Source organism: Garra rufa, chromosome 12, assembly GCF_049309525.1.
Source record: "Garra rufa chromosome 12, GarRuf1.0, whole genome shotgun sequence".
Taxonomy (NCBI): Eukaryota; Metazoa; Chordata; class Actinopteri; order Cypriniformes; family Cyprinidae; genus Garra; species Garra rufa.
Window position 1 is genome coordinate 42227153 of NC_133372.1, and position 19650 is coordinate 42246802.

At 31.4% G+C, this 19650-nt stretch overlaps 1 protein-coding gene across 2 annotated transcripts; it reads left to right on the top strand.

Moving 5' to 3' along the window:
- Positions 1 to 13671: 13671 nt before the first annotated feature.
- Positions 13672 to 19221, top strand: c12h3orf18 (chromosome 12 C3orf18 homolog). 2 transcript variants are annotated; one of them, XM_073852407.1, is made up of 5 exons: positions 13672 to 13990; positions 15659 to 15684; positions 16698 to 16824; positions 18251 to 18301; positions 19015 to 19092. In XM_073852407.1, the coding sequence occupies exons 1-4, from the start codon at positions 13694 to 13696 to the stop codon at positions 18254 to 18256; spliced, it is 456 nt and encodes a 151-aa protein (XP_073708508.1). In that variant the 5' UTR covers positions 13672 to 13693; the 3' UTR covers positions 18257 to 18301; positions 19015 to 19092. The 2 variants fall into 2 exon arrangements, with proteins under 2 accessions (XP_073708508.1, XP_073708507.1); XM_073852406.1 differs by lacking the exon at positions 18251 to 18301 and having other exon boundaries at positions 19015 to 19221.
- Positions 19222 to 19650: the final 429 nt, after the last annotated feature.

Consider the following 19650-nt stretch of genomic DNA (forward strand, 5'->3'; position numbering starts at 1 on the left):
GCGCGGTAACCCTGCAGTCTGCCCTGGGAAACCCCACGCCGCAGCGAGCGAGAAGAGCGGCGCTCTTACGCAGGAATGGAATTGACAGAAACATTTCCAAGCCAATTTAGCAACATTTGTACACACAGCTGCACACTTTTGGACGCTAAACACTTTCTAATGTTATTTGCATCTATGTTTTGTCATTATACACCATTATAACAGATATTAAAGACTTATAAATCGTGTTGGGTGTAACTAGTTACTAAGTAATTAGCTAGTTACTGTAATTGAATTACTTTGAACCTTTAAAAAAACATTTATATACAATACAATAGTGGATTTAACATTAAAATATAAAATCTAACCTTAAAATGCATGCTTTTTATGTTCTCACTTTAAATACTTGGGTGAGTTAAGAATATTGGTAACACTTTAGTGTCCAATTCTCAATATTAACTAGTTGTTTATTAGTATGAATATTACTGGGATATTGTTTATTACTTAAAAACCTGGACCCTGGACAACAAAACCAGTCCTAAGTAGCATGGGTATATATTTGTACCAATAGCCAAAAATACATTGTACGGGTCAAAATTATAAATTTTTCTTTTATGCCAAAAATCATTAGAATATTAAGTAAAGCTCATGTTCCATTAAGATATTTTTTTTAAATTTTCTACTGTAAATATATTAAAACTTATTTTTTGATTAGTAATATGCATGGCTAAGAACTTTATTTGGACAACTTTAAAAACGATTTTCTCATATTCAGATTTTCGTGCACCCTCAGATTCCAGATTTCAAATAGTTATATCTTGGCTAAATATAGTCCTATCCTAACAAACCATATATTGGAAAGCATATAGTGGAAAGCTTATTTAGCTTTGTATGATGTGTGAATCTCAATTTCAAAAAATTGATCCTTATGACTGGTTTTCTGTTATTTTTATAAAAGAATTAAAAGGGCCGTTTCATGTCTATTCTTGTATCATTAACTTGTCAAGATTGATATATGATTTAGGAAGTAATTAGTAATAAGTAATTAAATATTTTTGGAGAGAGTAATTTCTACAGTAATCTAATTACAGTAATTAATTACTTTTGTAGAGTAACTTACACAGCACTGCTTATAAATTACACTTGATCAAACTTGGAAGGCTGAGGCTAGTTGTCACACTTATTTACTCCAGACAATATTTTTCTTTGAAAGACAAATCTTAATCTAAGATAAATAATAAAAAAAAAATCTTAATCTAAAAATAAAGTTATTTAACAGATATTGGCCTGTTTGTGACAACATGCCCCAATAGCAATGCATTTCTTTGAGAGTTTAGTTGACTATGTAAGTATTCAAGTATGGTTTTTAACTAAGTGTTTGAAAGCAACATTTGCCATGTGACAACTAGCCCCATTCTCCTAATCTAACAACTGTAAGAGAGAAAACGAAATTTAAACTAAACTTCTAATAGTGGAGGAAAAGTTCGTTTGAAGGCTTTTGAAATGATTTTCAACACAGTAAAGTGATGCTTCTAAAGGGATATATAGTATTGGCATAGTACATTTTAATAGGCCAACTTGTTATTGTTAAACATGGTATTACTATGGCACCATGTCCGATGGTTTTGTGCGGTTATGAACTAGGTTTTAAAAGCAAGATGTGACCTGTGACCTGAAACGACAACAACAAAAGAGAAAACAAAATCAAAACTAAACTTCTAATAGTGGAGGAATTGCTTTAATTCAGTTTGAAGGCAGTTGAAATGTTTTTCAATGCAGTAAAGTGACACTTCTAAGGGGTGATATAGTTCTGCTATGGTGCACTTAGGTACTTGTTATTGTTAAACATGGAATTACTATGGTACCATGTCCGGTGAGTCATGCAATACATTGGTATTTGTTTGTTTGGATGTTGACCATTGTTGACCAAGGTATTTGCATTGTATTTCAAAGTAGTTTAAAGAATTCACTGGTATTATGTACCCCATGTACAAAAACAAACAAACAACACCATGGCATTTTAACACTTCTTTTAGTGTTGAAATGAGGAATTATGGAAACTTTAAGCAATTATGTGATGCTTTTTGAGAAGTATTTTCACCAACCATAAAGTGACAATGAGAGGAGCTTTGGTAAAATGATCCAGAACTTCTTTTTAGTTCACTAGATTTTCATTCGGTTGAAACAAATGTTCTGCTTCCCTTTTTTAACTGACATCACAACTTAATTGTCCAGTCCATTCCCCACCCTTGATTATGTTTTACTCAGAAATATGTCACATATATGGATGTAAAATGATTGCTAATGACATTGCATGTCTACTTTAATGTGCTCAAAGAGTTATTTGACATATTTCACATTTGACAGCTGGAACTAGTCAAATAACATCCTGTTTGGTGAAAAATATTGTTTTGACCTTCATACCGTTAACATCTGACTGAACATTTAACACAATAAAGTCTAATTTTAGACGTAATGGGAATTAAAAGAGAAAAGAAAATAATGTCACAATGCAAAGAAATTGTAAAGGTTCTAATTTTGTTTTATATACAGTATGTAATGTAATTTCATATTTTGGAGATGACTATTAAATCTAACAAAACCATGTCATGTTAATATGTGATAATACCATCAATAGTCATTCTATATTATAATATTTAATATCCAAGATACTGTATATATTACATAATCTAAAAATACTATTATTTTACATTACAATTCTACAAATTTTGTCTGAGAAAGAAACGCAGTATGCAGTAAAATCATAAAAAGATTATGATTAAAGATTAAAGAAATCTTTTTATAAAAGGATAAAAAGATTTATCTGTGAAGAAAATATATTTTGTAGAAGAATGATTTTTAAATCAATGCTTTTTTCATCTTATATTAGTATGTTACTTAAAAGAAATACTGAAAAACAGGTCCACTACTAAACAAAGTTTCTTCTGGTGTAGAATTTTTATTTTAACTTTAAAAAAAAAAAAAATATTATAATAAATTACCAAAATATTCTCTCTCTTTCAAAAATTTCTAATATTTATACAGATATGATCAGTACAACACTTATTAATACAATGTGATCTTTTTTTACTTTTACTGATCTGTTTGCTGACATTAGACATTTTATTCTTTTCAATAATATTATAATTATATAAAGTAATAAAATACATATATCATTATGTACATGTCATATTATGTAATATTTAATCTAAACTTAATTGAAAATGTTATATATTTATATTGTAGTTTGCATAAACAAAATCAAGCCAGGAACATTTGCATTGTGAAAATTTCATAACAGCATTATATACATTATCTTACGTTAATTTAAAAAAAAAAATGTATATATATATATATATATATATATATATATATATATATATATATATATATATATATATATATAAACAATTACAATTACAACATTTTTTTTTTTTTTTTTAAATATGTATCAGAAACTTTTCTACTCTAATTATTATATTAAATCATACTTGGCCAAATGAAGTAAAAAAAAAAATCACATATGGCACACCGAGCGTTGCTTACATTTATTATCTTGTAAGTAAGGATTATATTTCCTCTGTATCTCCTCCTCTTAGCATGTTAGACAGTTAATTTGAGAGCAGTTTGGCTTGTGTTTCATAAACAGACAAATAAGAGGATTAAAGTGGATCAGCACTAATGGATTGTCACCGCTAGGAGGCAGCGTTGGTCAGGCAGATATATTTAATAGCATATGGACGACGCCATCTGCAGATTGTGTACTACAATGAACACATGACAGTGGTATTTTAATTGTTACAAAACATTAGGCAAAGGATGTGCTTTAGTCTTGAGGCCATTTTTAGAATTACACCATTTATAATCCATCCATCTTTAGGATTAACTTTAGTCAACAATTCATTTTAATCAAGGATTAGTTGTCCCACACATGGCGGCTAGCACTTAGCATCAACACATATGTTGGATAAAAGGTATTTTAATAATATTAATGTTTAATATTGATAATGAAATGTTGTTTTGACAGGTAAAAGCACCTTTAAAAGTGTAAGTTGCAGGGTTTGATGGCTCTGTACTATGAAAGAGGCCTTGTTCGATGAGGTAAAGGCTACACTTAAACACTATCAAAACTGGTTTGATATCGAACAATGTAATATTTTGCATCTTATTTTATATTACAAAATAGCTCTTAGTAAATGTGTTGCTATGGAAAAAAACTGACTTGAAAATAAGCAGAAACGCTAACAAATGTAAGCCTACCTTCAGTAGCACAGGTATATTTGTAGCAATAGGCAAAATTACATTGCATGGGTCAAAATTACTGATTTTTTTATGCTAAAAATCATCAGGATATTGAGTAAAAATCATGTTCCATGAAGATATTTTGTAAATTTCCTACTGTAAATGTATCAAAACTTAATTCTGATTAGTAATAGGCTATGCATTGCTAAGAACTTCATTTGGACCACTTTAATTTTCTATATATAAATATATTTTATTTAGATTTGTTTACACTTTCAGATTCCAGATTTTCAAATAGTTGTATAAATATTGCCATAAAAAAATTTACTCTTATGATGACTGGTTTTGTGGTCCAGGGTCACAAATATGTTATAAATGATAATATTACCTAATTTAATTTTAGTGTGCTTACAATGAACAAGCAAACATTATTAATTTGTAAAATAGAATTACAAAAATGACAAAATTACAAAAATATTCTTACTCTTTAAAAAATAGGTATTATAAATATATACAATTTTACAAGATTTATACAGATATGATCAGTACTACACTTATTATTACAATGTGATCTTTTTTAACTTTTACTGATCTGTTTGCTGACATTAGACATCTTATTCACTTCAATAATGAAATGCAAATGATATAAAGTGATGAAATACATATAACGTTATGCAAGTCATATTATGTCATATTTAATCTAAACTTAATCGAAAATGTTATATATTTATATTGTAGTTTGCATTAAAAAAAATCATGCCAGGACCATTATGTTTTTTGCAATGTGAAATTTTCATAACAGCATTATATATATATATATATATATATATATATATATATATATATATATATATTATCTTATGTAAAAAAAAAATAATAATAATAAAAAAATACATATATATATATATATATATACACACAATTACAATATACACAATAAAAAATTGGGAGGTTCTTTTAAAATAATTTTCATGACTGCATTGTCTTATGACAAAAAACAAAACTAAAAATTTATATATATATATATATATATATATATATATATATATATATATATATATATATATAGTCATAAAGATTTTTTTTATTATTATTGAGAATTATACAAAGCTGAATAAATAAGCTTTTAATTGAAAATCTGGAATCTGAGGGTGCAAAAAAATCTAAATATAGAGAAAATAGCCTTTAAAGTTGTTAAAGTTCTTAGCAATGCATATTTTTTTTTCAAAAATATATTTTGATATATTTACTGTAGAAAATTTCCTAAATATCTTCATGGAACATGATCTTTACTTAATATCCCAATGATTTTTGGCCCATACAATGTATTTTTGGCTACTGCTACAAATATACATGTGCTATTTAGGACTAATTTTGTGGTCCAGGGTCACATATATAAATATGAAGTGACCCTGACATGTTCCTGACACATTAATTAATAATTAATTACGGTTAAATAAAACTAAAATTAGCTACAAAATGTTTTTCCATAAGCGTATGAGACCCTAACCATCACTCATAACACATCTCACCTCATTTCACATGATGCACATGTGCGGCAGCAAGGGGTTAAAATCCCTGAACTCTCTTCCCTGGACACATTCACAGCATCTGGTGTGTCCAACCATTAAATCCCGTCCTCATCCCTGCTAAACCTGACGCACAGCCAGACGAGCCAATCACAGCCTACAGCTGCCCCACAGCCATCCAATAGCAGTTTAGGAAAGGAGGAGGCACATTACTGGATCACATCGCTTGGGTTTGTAGCATCCTTGTAGCTCTTCTAGTCCTGTCTTGGAATAAAATGCTATGAAAGAAAACAAGAAAACAGCTGAGAAGGAAGAAACGAGACGTGATTTTGTACAGAGGGAGAAAATGTGGTGAGCACAGGGACCTGGAAGGGGAAAACCTTTCAATTTACAGCCTCTCAGCTGGTCTGTTCTAGCTGAGGAACGAAGGAGGAGGGGTGAAAGCAGAAATTCCCTCTCCTTTTTTCCATCGGCTGCCTGGAAAACCTTGGAAGGACGTCAGCCGTGGCTACATTTCTCCATGAATAGGTCAGTATCTCTCATATCAGCAGCCTCTGACAAGAGACAAACAGTTTCTAATCAGACTAAGACATATTTACACTCAGTTTAAACGCTCAAAACAGTTCAATTAATGCATAAAATCAGATTTGTGACTAATAAGACACAGGAGCAGGCATGTTATTTTGGTGTCTTTGTTGGTATGTCTATCTTTGTCTTGTGGTGGCCTGTGATTGGTCGAGAAGGCAGGCTTAGGAGAACCCGGAGCGTTCTGATTGGCCGAGGGACTAACATGTTCTTCATTAAGCGTGCAGACTGTTTGTGAAACACTCAGTGATGAGACAGAGCGTTCACCCTAAATGATTATGTAAGGAGCTATTTAACACCCCTCAAATACACAGATTACTGGGATCGGATGCAGATATTTCGGTCTCCTGTGTCTGAATGTCCTTTAACAGGGAAAAAGATCAGTAAACGGGAAGACAAGCACCTGTAGGAGTTTTGACTGGTGTTTTTGACTATTTCAGTGTTTATAAACAAACTTTCAATGTACTTGCAATGCAAGATTACAGAACAATGTACTGCACCAGAATCAAAGACTTAAACATTACATATTGTAACATAAAATAAAACCATGATAACTGCTTGCTTGTGCAAAGTTATATCTTATATAAGACTCTCAAAGTTATATCTGATTCCTGTGAGGACAATGAAAAGCCAGTAAATTTGTGACCATGCATGGACCACAAAACCTTAAGTAGCATGGGTATATTTGTAGAAATATACCAAAAATACATTGTATGAGTCAAAATTATTCTTTTATATATAAATACTTAATTTGGACAACTTTAAAGGCGATTTTCTCAATATTTTTTTTTTTTTTTTTTGCACCCACAGATTCCAGATTTTCAAATAGCTGTATTTCAATCAAATATGGTCCTATCATACATCAGTGGAAAGCCTATTTATCAGCTTTCAGATGATGTATCAATCTCATTTTTAAAAAAATGACCCTTATGACTGGTTTTGTGGTCCAGGGTCACATTTGTATAATATGTGCAAGGATACAAGAAATGTGATATATAAAAAGTAGTGTTCTCAAAGAGCAGACTTCATCGAGAAATGAGATATTAAAACTTACACATATAATAACACACTTTGAAAGTGTTTTTAAGAAAACAGAAACCGCATATTTCTGCTTTTAAACGGTCTCGTTTTATAGATGCATTACTGGAAATTCTGTTTTTGCTTGTTTTTTCACACTGAGGAACGAGCTGAAATTATTGTTTGTGGTTATTGCATCTAGTTTAAGACCTAAAATGACTAAAACTGAAATAAAAATTTAAGATGAAAAGAAATATATTTAAAAATGCTAATATACTAAAACGTAAACTGAAATTAACATTTAAACTGAAAATCTGTAAAAAATACTGTATAAATAATACTGAATTAAGACTGGTTTTAGTAGCTGCACTGCAAAAAATGCTTTTCTTAATTAGATTTTTTGTCATGTTTCCAGACAAAATATCCAAAAAATACTTAAATCTATTTTGAGTAAAAAAAATTCTTGTTTTCAGAAAAAACAAGTCAAAATTAAGTGCGAAATAATTTGCCCATTCTGTTTTAAATAAGATTTTTTTGCTTACCCCATTGGCAGATTATTTTGCTTTTTTTAATCAAAAACTCACTTAATTTAAACTTTTTAAAACATTTTAAAACAATTTTTACTTGTCTAAAATTTTTTTTTTTTTAGATATTTTGGCTGGAAACAAGACCTTTTTTTTTTTTTGCAGTGTGTTACCGGTTAAAATTATAAGAATAGACTGATACACTGCAAAAAAATGCTTTTCTTACTTAGACTTTTTGTCTTGTTTTCAGCCAAAATATCTAAAAATTCCTAAAAATCAAGAAGGATTTTCTAAACGAGTAAAAATTATTGTCTTGTTTTCAGAAAAAAATAAATCAAAATTAAGTGTGTTTTAGCTTAAAACAATTAAAATAATCTGCCAATGGGGTAAAAAAAATATATACTGTTTTCTGTTTGAAATAAGATTATTTTTCTAACCCCATTCGCAATTATTTTGCTTGTTCTAAGTAAAAACTCAAAAAAAAAAAAAAAAACTCAAAAACTTAATTTTGAATAATTTTTAATCTTCTAGAAAATCCTTCTTGATTTAATTATATAATAAAAATTTTAGATATTTTGCCTGGAAACAAGACAAAAATTTTTTTGCAGTGTATTCAGATCTCTAGATATGTATACAGTCTTTCCTTCAATGTAAATCTGTGGGATTTTTTTACCTGTTTTATTATTTTTTTTTAAAAAATTGAAAAAAATGATCCTTTAGTGAAGTAACAGTTTCACACTTCATTTGAATTCTTAGTGTTCAGAGTTTGTTCAAAACACTTACCAAGTTTGAGCAATAGTACTGAAGCTTGCCTTTGCAAACATCACTAATATTTACCTGATCGTCTAAAATCTGCACGTGGGAATAGATCAGAAAACAGAGTCAGCTTGTCAGTCGCAGGTGGCCTCAGGCCTGTTGTTAGAAAGCGAGAGAGAAAGAGAGAGAGAATCAGCAAAGGAAAGCAAGAACACATCTGTGTACATCTCTTACGAAACGCATCTCTTTTAACATGAGCCGTGTTTCTGGGTACTTGCTTTCCTAGGTACAGTATCAGGGCTGCTGCTGTCTCTCTTTTTCACTCTCTCTGTGCCACTCTTGCACCCACATCCTGCCACGACACCCGCTGCTGCCCGACTGCAAAAGAGGGAGAAAACTACCTAACGGCAACAAAAACGCACACATGTGCCCATACACACAAAACAAACACACACATGCATTTTTTGGAGAACTATGAGTGAAACTAATGAAAGCATATACAATAAAATTTTGCTCCATTATATACTCAAATCAGAATTTATTCAGACACCTTTAACATTTATCACATTATCACATTTTATTAGCTATAGTTTAGAAAATGGTAATAAAATAGGACAAGAAGTCAGAGTTTTAGAAGAAATTAATCTTTATAATGTCCAGTGTTGGGGGTAATGCATTACAAGTAACGCAAGTTACGTATACGTAATAATATGACTTTTTTCCAAGTAACTAGTAAAGTAATGCATTACTTTTTAATTGACAAGGAAATATCTGAGTTACTTTTACAAATAAGTAACGCCACTTACTTTCCCCCCCATTTATTGATTAACTGCTTTCCTGTCCCCATGTTGCAAGGGATTGTAAGATGTTACTTTAGTTCTATAGTAAATGTGAACATGCATTAATTCATCTCTCTCACTAGAAAAACAGATACAGTATTCTTCAAAATGAATTAAAACTGTGAAATTCAATGCAAACCTTTAACATTAAATGTTAAATAATACAAATATCCTTTATGTATTTAATCCCATTTTATTAACCGATGTCTTCACTGCCGACCTTCGATGATCCAATTCACTCATACTAATAAGCAAAAATTACTCAAGATAATCTAACATTTGTTTTCCTTTTTTTATTGCTGAAGAGTTGACTTTTTTCTTCTGCTGCCTACTGTACAGTTGTTAATTTACTTTTCTCTAAGTCTGAGGCTTTTGGTGTGAAAAGGCTTTTACATTTGTCTAAAATAAAATGTTTTATATTAAAAACATACAAGCAAGCCCTGCCCAGATTTAAAAAGTAATGCAAAAGTAACATAATGCATTACTTTCCATAAAAAGTAATTAAGTAACGTAATTAGTTAATATTGTAAAATAGTCAATATTGTAATGCATTACTTTTAAAAGTAACTTTCCCCAACACTGATAATGTCAGATAACTTTGATAGAAAGGTATGTAATGAATTAGATTGAATAGCTGTTAGCTGTCAGCTGTTAAATTTAAGTAAGATAATGCCTAATTTAGGTCAACCAATTACCAAGAAATGTTTAATTTTGGTCAGTCTGTGGTGTTAAAAAGGTTGCATTAGCAATTAAAGAAAAACACTTAAGTAAAACATAGTCAGGTCAAAGTTTTATCAGTTTTACTGGTAGTCCACTGTATGAAGAATTTTTAGGTATAATATGTCAGAGTTTACTTTATTTTGCTATCCTCGCTTACATAAATGAACTATAGTGTCCTACACTCACTAGTAAAAAAATATTGAAAATTATATCTGGTGTCTGAATCATTTTTGGTTTGACTGTACATAATTAATCCTAAATATATATGAAAATTCTTACATTTGAATAAAATTTTTGCCCTCGTGTTGGTTTAAATCTGTATCTTTCTTTAGTCGGTGGAACACAAAAGAAGATTTTGGGGTGAACTATTCCTTTAAGATATTTTCCATTTCTCTATAGCTTTGTGATGATAATCAAGTCATTAAATCCTATTTTTCCCCTTATTATTATTTTTCAACTTCCAATTATCCTCAAACGTGATATTATGCACATTCAGACATATATATATTTCCATGCACACATACACTACTGTAAATTAATTTAGTTAATTAATTTAGCATTATTTTGGTAAAAAACAAAAACTGTAATATTGTGAAATAATATTACAATTTAAAATAGCTTTTTTCTATTTGAATCTATTTGAAAAAGCAATTTATTTAAACTAATTTAAAAAAGAACAAGTTCAAAAGAATACATTCTTTTGAAATACAAATCTTTCCCAACATTATAAAGTCTTTATTGTCACTTTTGATCAATTTGATGCATCCTTGCTGAATAAAAGCATTAATTTCTTTCCTAAAAATTGGTAACACTTTACAATAAGGTGTCATTTGTTAACATTAATATAAAATAATATAAACTGTATGTATTAATTAACATGAATGAACAATAAACAATTCATTTATTACACAATTTATTTATCTTTGTTAATGTTAGTTAATAAAAAATACAGTTGTTCATTGTAGGTTCATGTTAGTTCACAGTGCATTAAATAATGTTAACAAAAACAACTTGTGTTTTTAATAATGCATTAGTACATGCTAAAAATGAACATTAACTAAGATTAATAATGCTGGAGAAGTATTGTTTATTTTTAATTCATTATAACTAATGTAGTTAACTAATAAACCTTACTGAAAAAAATGGTTACCAAAAAATCTAACTGACCACAAACCAAAATGGTCACGTCTGGATGAATTAATTTAATTTGTATTCATTTAATTTGAGTTGTATTTTGTTCCAAACATGTATGACTTGCTTTCTTCTATGAAACACAAAAGGAGATGTATTATAATAAATAAAACTCAAGCTGCTTTTGTAAACACAACAAAACACTGGACAAAAAGTATCATAAAAGTATAATAAAAGTAGTCTATATGACTCATGCAAGTCTTCAGAAGTCAAACAATAGCTTTGTGTGAGGAACATTATATGTATTAAATGGCTTCAAAAGTTTTAATTCCATGATTTAACGAAAGTCATATAGATTTGGAATGATATAAAGATGAGTAAACGATAACTGAATTTTAGTTTTTTTTTTTTTCACATGCCCCTTTAACTGCACAAGCAGTTCTTTGTGAATGAAGACAGGCTGCGGTTTAGGAGATTTCTACATTCTCATTCACATCCACCAAGATCTCAACAGCAGATTCTCCTATTCTCTATTTTAAGCGTCGAACCTCGTTCCTGCCTCCAGCCCCCACATCCACAAACGCGCGTATACTCGGATCCTAACGGTTGTAGTGTGGAAGGAAGCTTGCGGTTTGCCAACAGTATCTTAAAAGCTCACACATCCATATGGTGTCCACAGGGTTTGTACTCATTTACACACACTCACTCATGCCTTGAACCCAGACTTTCAGTCAAGATCATGCAATCAAACACAGATTTTCTCACTGATAGAGCCACTGCTTTCCAAACATTAATGTATTTTAATCAATTTCTAATCGATTGGATGCTTTCAAATGAAGACTGAAGACTTCCTAAAGTTTCTTAATTCAATCTCAGATGTTCATAAAGAAATAGAAAACTTCATTTAAAAAAAAAAGCTTCATGTTGGGTTTAGCACTTTCTTTTAGGAAAAAAAAAAAACACTATGTGGCCTTTTGAAACAAAAATCACAATTTGATCAAATCACATCTTTTGCGGTCTGAGAGATTTTTTCTAAAGAATACTTTTATCCATTAAGGACGCATTACATTGATCAAAAGTGCTTTTCTCTTGAACTTCTATGCATCAAACAATAGTGACAAAAAAGTATGGTGGTTTACAAAAATATGAAGCAAATCAGCATGTTAGGATGATTTCTGAAGGATCATGTGACACTGACGACTGGAGTAATCACAGGAATAAATTACATTTTACAAAATATTAATATAGAAAATAGTTATTTTAAATGTAAATAATATTTCAAAATTTTACTGTTTTTATTGTATTTTTGGTCACATAAAGTGAGCAGAAGAGAGATCTATAATTCTATATCTATATATTTTAAAAATCCATATTTTTTCACAAACAAAGACCCAAAATATATAGGACTCAATATATTATGACTTGAAAAGAAACAAATTTATGGCTGTCGGTATAAAATAAAGCGATTAATTCCATTATTTTTAAACAGTCTTCAGAATGATGAAACATTATTAATGTTGAAAATATAAAAACCTAATAATTAGTGTTATAATCCTAGTAAAAAATGTGATTGATTTAAAATGCATTTATTTTATACTAAGTATAGTTGAAGTCTATTAACATATTTACCGACATATCCCTTGAGACTTACTGATATAAAAAGTTGTAATTAAACTTTATTTGGAGTTCTACTTGTGCACAATGCACATTTCATAATATTAAGCCCTAAATATGTTTTAGTGGCACTAACATATGATCTAACATATGATCTTTAAATAATTTCGGTCTTCGGGTGCAAAATATTTAAAGTGCACCTAAAGTATACTTGCAATAGTTCCACTTTAGCATAATCAAATATACTTAAGTATATATTTAGTTGGACTTCAGCACTACTTCTGCACAATTAAAGTGCATTAAGTACAAAATTAATTGTTCCAATTTAGCAGACTTTAAATATACCAGTTTAGTATACTAACAGTACAAATGCAGGGTATTAACTACACAATGTAAATGTATTTGTAGTATGCTTAGCATAAAATAAATGTATTTTAAATACATTTTAGTATATTTGTTTTTCACTAGGAAATATGTACTTTGTTATTTTTTACTTTATTTAATTTTCCCCCGTTTTTCTACTTTTCCATTGCCCACAAGCTACCCTAAGCTGTTAGTTGTCAGCATGTGAGCTCACTGTTTAAAAAACAAAGACAAATTGCGACTAACATTATATAATGTTCTTTCACAGGATTCTTGCAGGAGTTCAGGATCACCCTGAGCATCATGTCCGAGGCCTGCTGCAGGACTGAATCCCAGTAGGGTTGCCTTCGAAACGCACAAGGGCTCGCCTCCGCGACGGCGTCCTGCAAGAACCATGTCTCTGACCACCACCAAACCCGATATGTTCACCTCCACCCAAACCCTGACCCCGTTCCCGGCCCCCACACTCCCCCTCACCACCTTCATTCCCGTTCTCACAAGTTCAGCAGAGCCCAGAACTGAGCCGGAGAACGCGACGTCCAGGACCACCTTCCGCTCCGTCACGTCGTCCGCCAACGAGACCGGCCTGAACTCCACACAGCTGCCCGTCGCGTCAGTGGAAGGCGCCGGCATGGGGATGGTGCTTGTACCCTTTGGCATCATCACAGTTATTGGGCTGGCGGTTGTCGTGGTGAGCAAACTCGATGATAATGACAAAAAAAACGTCTTAAAGGGATAGTACTCATTTGCTCAAGTAGCGATCAAATAAGATGGATCAAAAGTGCCAGTAAAGACTTTACATTTGCTGCAAAAGATTTCCATTTCAAATAAATGCAATTCTTTTGAACTCATTACAGAATCCTCAAAGGAGTAGGCCTAGTTCACTTTCAGAACAAAAATTTACAGATAATGTACTCACCCCTTGTCATCCAAGATGTTCATGTCTTTCTTTCTTCAGTCATTAAGAAATTATGTTTTTTGAGGAAAACATTCCAGGATTTCTCTCCATTTAATGGACTTCTATGGTGCCCCGAGTTTAAACTTCCAAAATGCAGCTTCAAAGGGCTCTAAAGGATCCCAGCCGAGGAAGAAGGGTCTTATCTAGTGAAACGATCTGTTATTTTCTAAAAAAACATGTACAATTTATATACTTTTTAATCTCTACACAGAGTACACACCGAGCTAGACAAGACGAGCATTTGAGGTTAAAAAGTATATAAACTGTAATTTTTTTTAGAAAATAACCGATCGTTTTGCTAGACAAGACCCTTCTTTTGTCGGCTTTGATCGTTTAGAGACATTTGAAGCTGCATTTTGGAAGTTCAAACACCATAGAGCTCCATTATATGGAGAGAAATCCTGAAATGTTTTCCTCAAGAAGCATAATTTCCACAGTTCCCACAAAATATGAAAAGGCACAACTGTTTTCAACATAGATAATAATAAGAAATGTTTTTTTGAGCATTAAATCAGCATATTAGAATAATTTCTGAAGGATCATGTGATGCTGAAGACTGCAGTAATGATGCTGAAATTCAGATTTGTATTACAGGAATAAATTACATTTTTAAGTATAATCGAACAGAAAAGAGTTATTGTAAATTGTAAAAATATTTGTGACCCTGGACCACAAAACCAGTCACAAGAGTCATAAGTTTAAAATTGATATTTATGCATAATATGAAAGCTGAATAAATAAGATCAATGCAAATCCTAGCAATGCATATTACTAATCAAAAATTAAGTTTTGATATATTTACAGTAGGAAATTTACTAAATATCTTCATGGAACGTGATCTTAACTTAATATCCTAATGATTTTTAGCATAAAAGAAAAATTGATAATTTTGACCCATGCAATGTATTTTTGGCTATTGCTACAAATATACCTGTGCTACTTAAGGCTGGTTTTGTGGTCGGGGGTCACATTTCACAATATTACTGTTTTTACTGTATTTTTTCCCAAATAAATGCAGCATTTGTGAGCATAAAAGTCTTCTTTCAAAAACATTTAAGAAAATCTTAATTGAATTATTTTGAATTACTTGGATTGATTTAAAATGACCCTTTTTTTCTGACAATTTTTTTGAGTCATGTAATTTCCTAAGTCATACATATATATTTTAATTTATAGAATAGACGATTACAGACATTTGACTAGAATAGTGTACTTGCATTTTCCTCATGACTGCAATGCTTCACACTTGATTATTATTGATTTTTTTATGCTAATATGCTCACTCTAGATACGTTAGACTTTCTTGAACATTATAAAATGATTTGCCATTTTAATTGACTGAGAATGTAATATGTGATTCATGCATATATAACATTCATGCATTTTTCTTCTCCTCACCAGCTTCTGTACATCAGGAAAAAGAAAAGGTAAGAAATTGTACATTCCTGTATCACTCCACTACAATCTTAAAGGATTACTCCACTTCTAGAATAGAAATTTCCTGATAATTTACTCACCCCCATGTCATCCAAGAAATTCATGTCTTTCTTTCTTCAGTCGCAAAGAAATTGTTTTTTGAGGAAAACATTCTAGAATTTTTCTCCATAAGGTGCTCAATGGATTGAAGGTTAAAAATGCAGTTTCAATACAGCTCTAAACGATCCCAGCTTTGGAATAAGGGTCTTATCTAGTGAAACAATAGGTCATTTTATTAAAAGAAATTATATTTATACACTTTTTAACCACAAATTGTGTCTAGCTTTGCAATGCACATACTCTGTGCACTCTGGTTCAAAACAGTTAGGGTATGTCAAAAAACTCCCATCTCATTTTCTCCTCCAACTTCAAAATCATCCTACATCACTGCTTTACCTTTTTTTTGGAAAGGGCGTTTGACCTTCTTTGCATGTTCACTTTGTAAACATGAAATGGGAGTTTTTTGACATACCTTAACTGTCTTGAACCGGAGTACACAAAGTACGTACTGTATGTGCTTCGCAGAGCAAGACAAGACAAGCACTTGAGGTTAAAAAGTGTATAAATTGTAAATTCGTTTTAGAAAATAACCAATCGTTTGACTGGATAAAACTCTTATTCCTCGTCTGGGATCGTTTAGAGTCCTTTGTAGCTGCACTAAAACTGCATTTTTAACCTTCAATCCATTGAGCACCATTGAAGTCCACTATATGGAGAAAAATCCTGGAATGTTTTCCTCAAAAAACTTAATTTCCTTGCAACTGAAGAAAGACATGAACATCTCGGATGACATGGAGGTGAGAAAATTATCAGGACATTTTTATTTTGGAAGTGGAGTAATCCTTTAAAAAGCAAATGTGTTAATACAAGACTAAAAAACTCTTTTTGGTTCTAATTGAAACCCTTGATGCTTTCCTCATAGATCATGTCACTAATGAAGCTGTGATGGTTTTTCTCTATACAGGCTGGAGAAACTGAGACACCAGCTAATGCCCATGTATAACTTTGATCCAGCTGAAGAACAGGATGATCTAGAGCAGGAACTCTTGGACCACGGACGAGACGGAAGCCCAGCAGGACCAAACTCTAAAGTAAGAGAACAACACCACACGGACCAAAGGCAAAACATACAAACTAACTAAAATGTTAGGGCATACTAACTAAAATGTTACTTTTGTGTATAGATACAGTTCAAAAGTTTACATACACCTTGCAGAGTTTGCAAAATGTGATTTTTTTTTTTTACCAAAATAATACTGACCTGAATACGATATTTCACATAAAGGACTTTCACGTTTACATGTAGTCCACAAGCGAAAAGAAAAGTTGAATTTATAAAAATGACTTTAAAAATGTTTAAAAGTTTACACTTGATTCTTAATACTGTGTTGTTACCTGAATGATCCACAGCTGTGTTTTTTGTTTAGTGATAGTTGTTCATGAGTTCCTTGTTTGTCCTGAACAGTTAAACTGCCTGCTGTTCTTCAGAAAAATCCTTCAGGTCCCACAAATGTTTTGGTTTTCCAGCATTTTTGTGTATTTGAACCCTTTCTAACAATGACCGGATGATTTTGAGATCCATCTTTTCACACTGAGGACAACTGAGGGACTCATATGCAACTATTACAGAAGGTTCAAACACTCACTGATGCTCCAGAAGGAAACACGGTGCATTAAGAGCCTGGGGTAAAAACTTTTTGATTTTGAAGATCAGGGTAAATTTCACTCATTTCGTCCTCTGGGAAACCTGTAAGTATCTTCTGTAGCTTCCGAAGGGCAGTACTAAATGAAAAAAATTATATTAAGGCAAAATAAGAAAAATTTGAACATTTTCATTATTTCCAAAAGTATACACCCCCGGCTCTTAATGCATGTGTTTTCCTTCTGGAGCATCAGTGAGCGTTTAAACTTTCTGTAATAGCTGCATATGAGTCCCTCAGTTGTCCTCAGTGTGAAAAGATGGATCTCAAAATCATAGTCATTGTTGGAAAGGGATCAAATACACAAAATTGCTGAAAAACCAAAGAATTTGTGGGACCTGAATGATTTTTCTGAAGAACAGCGGGCAGTTTAACTGTTCAGGACAAACAAGGGTCTCAAGAACAATTATCACTAAATGAAGAAACAGCTGTGGATCATTCAGGTAACAAGTATCAAGAATAAAGTGTATGTTAACGTTTGAACAGGGTCATTTTAAATTAAATACAAATATAAATTCAACTATTATTTTCTCTTGTGGACTATATGTAAACGTCTTTTATGTGAACTATCTTATTCAGGTCAGTACTAAATAAAAAACATCAATTTTGTACGATCCCTCTCATTTTGGTATAATAATATTTTGCAGATTCTAAAAGATGTAAACTTTTGACTATAAGTGCAGATAGACAGATATAGATCTCTATAGATAGATAGATCTAGAACTAAGACACCATGGTGAGTCTGTCAAAATAATTTCTGCCATACATTTTTTTATTGCTATTTCTTAATTTTAGTACCATTCTCATTTCTTTTAAGTTCTGACACCAGGCCATGTGGTTTGTAATTTGTGGTAAAGTATTCGTCACTGTAAGTGTGTCAGTTGTCCATTTAATATCACTGATACTCCTCATCAATCTACAATTGTGACTGAATCCACATGAAACTCTCCTCCATTTGTGTTCTGGCACCAGGAGTCTCATTAGTCATATTTTCATACTGTCAACATTTTATTTTGCTAATTCATATTTGTGACCCTGGACCACAAAACCAGTCTCAAGTCGCTGGGGTATATTTGTAGCAATAGCCAAAAATACATTGTTTGGGTCAAAATTTTAGATTTTTCTTTTATGCCAAAAATCATTAGGAAATTAAGTAAAGATCATGTCTATGAAGATTTTTTGTAAAATTCCTACTGTAAATATATCAAAATGTAATTTTTGATTAATAATATGCATTGTTAAGAACTTAATTTGGACAACTTTAAAGGTGATTTTCTCAGTATTTAGATTTTTTTGCACCCACAGATTCCAGATTTTCAAATAAATGTATCTCGGCCAAATATTGTCCTATCCTAACAAACCATACATCAATAGAAAGCTTATTTATTGAGCTTTCAAATGATGTATACATCTCAGTTTTGTAAAATTTAACCTTATGACTGGTTTTGTGGTCCAGGGTCACATTTGTGCAACATTACATTGTAGAACTAGATTTACATTTGTATTAATTATATTCTATAATGTTCTACTGTTGATATCCTGTATTGTTTACTTACGTTCACTTTCTCTTTCCCACCACAGACACTGACCACAAGTCAAGGAACAACTCAAAAACCCAGTCGACTTGTTTTCACAGACGTGGCCGATGCCATTAATGCATGACGACAATTACATGTTGCACAGGAATAAAGGGACACAAAACTGGACGCTGGGATTCAGGAATATTTGCAGTAACGTTTGGTACGATATAGTACACTGTAAAAAATAAAATGTAAAACAGTGAGTTAATTGCTGCTTTCGTGGTTGATCATTTCTGAAACCAAAGTTACAACCTGCAGTGTTAAAGGAATATTTGCTGAAAATGTACTCACCCTCCGGACATCCAAGATGTAGCTGAGTTTGTTTCTTCATCAGAACAGATTTAAAGAAAAGTATGTGTCCAATGTGTCCTCTGCAGTGAATGGGTGCCATCAGAATGAAAGTCCAAAGAGCTGATAAAAACATTACAAAAATCCTCAAATAATTTACACCACTTCAGTCCATCAATTAACGTCTTGTGAAGCCAAAATCTGCATGTTTATAAGAAACAAAAATTCATCTGTTGTCCTCTCATCAAAATCCACCCACATATTTGTTTAGAACTGTTTTGGTTTATCTGTGCATATTTCTCTCCTGATTCAGACAACATGACTTTTTCACTGGAGAAAGTAATATTAT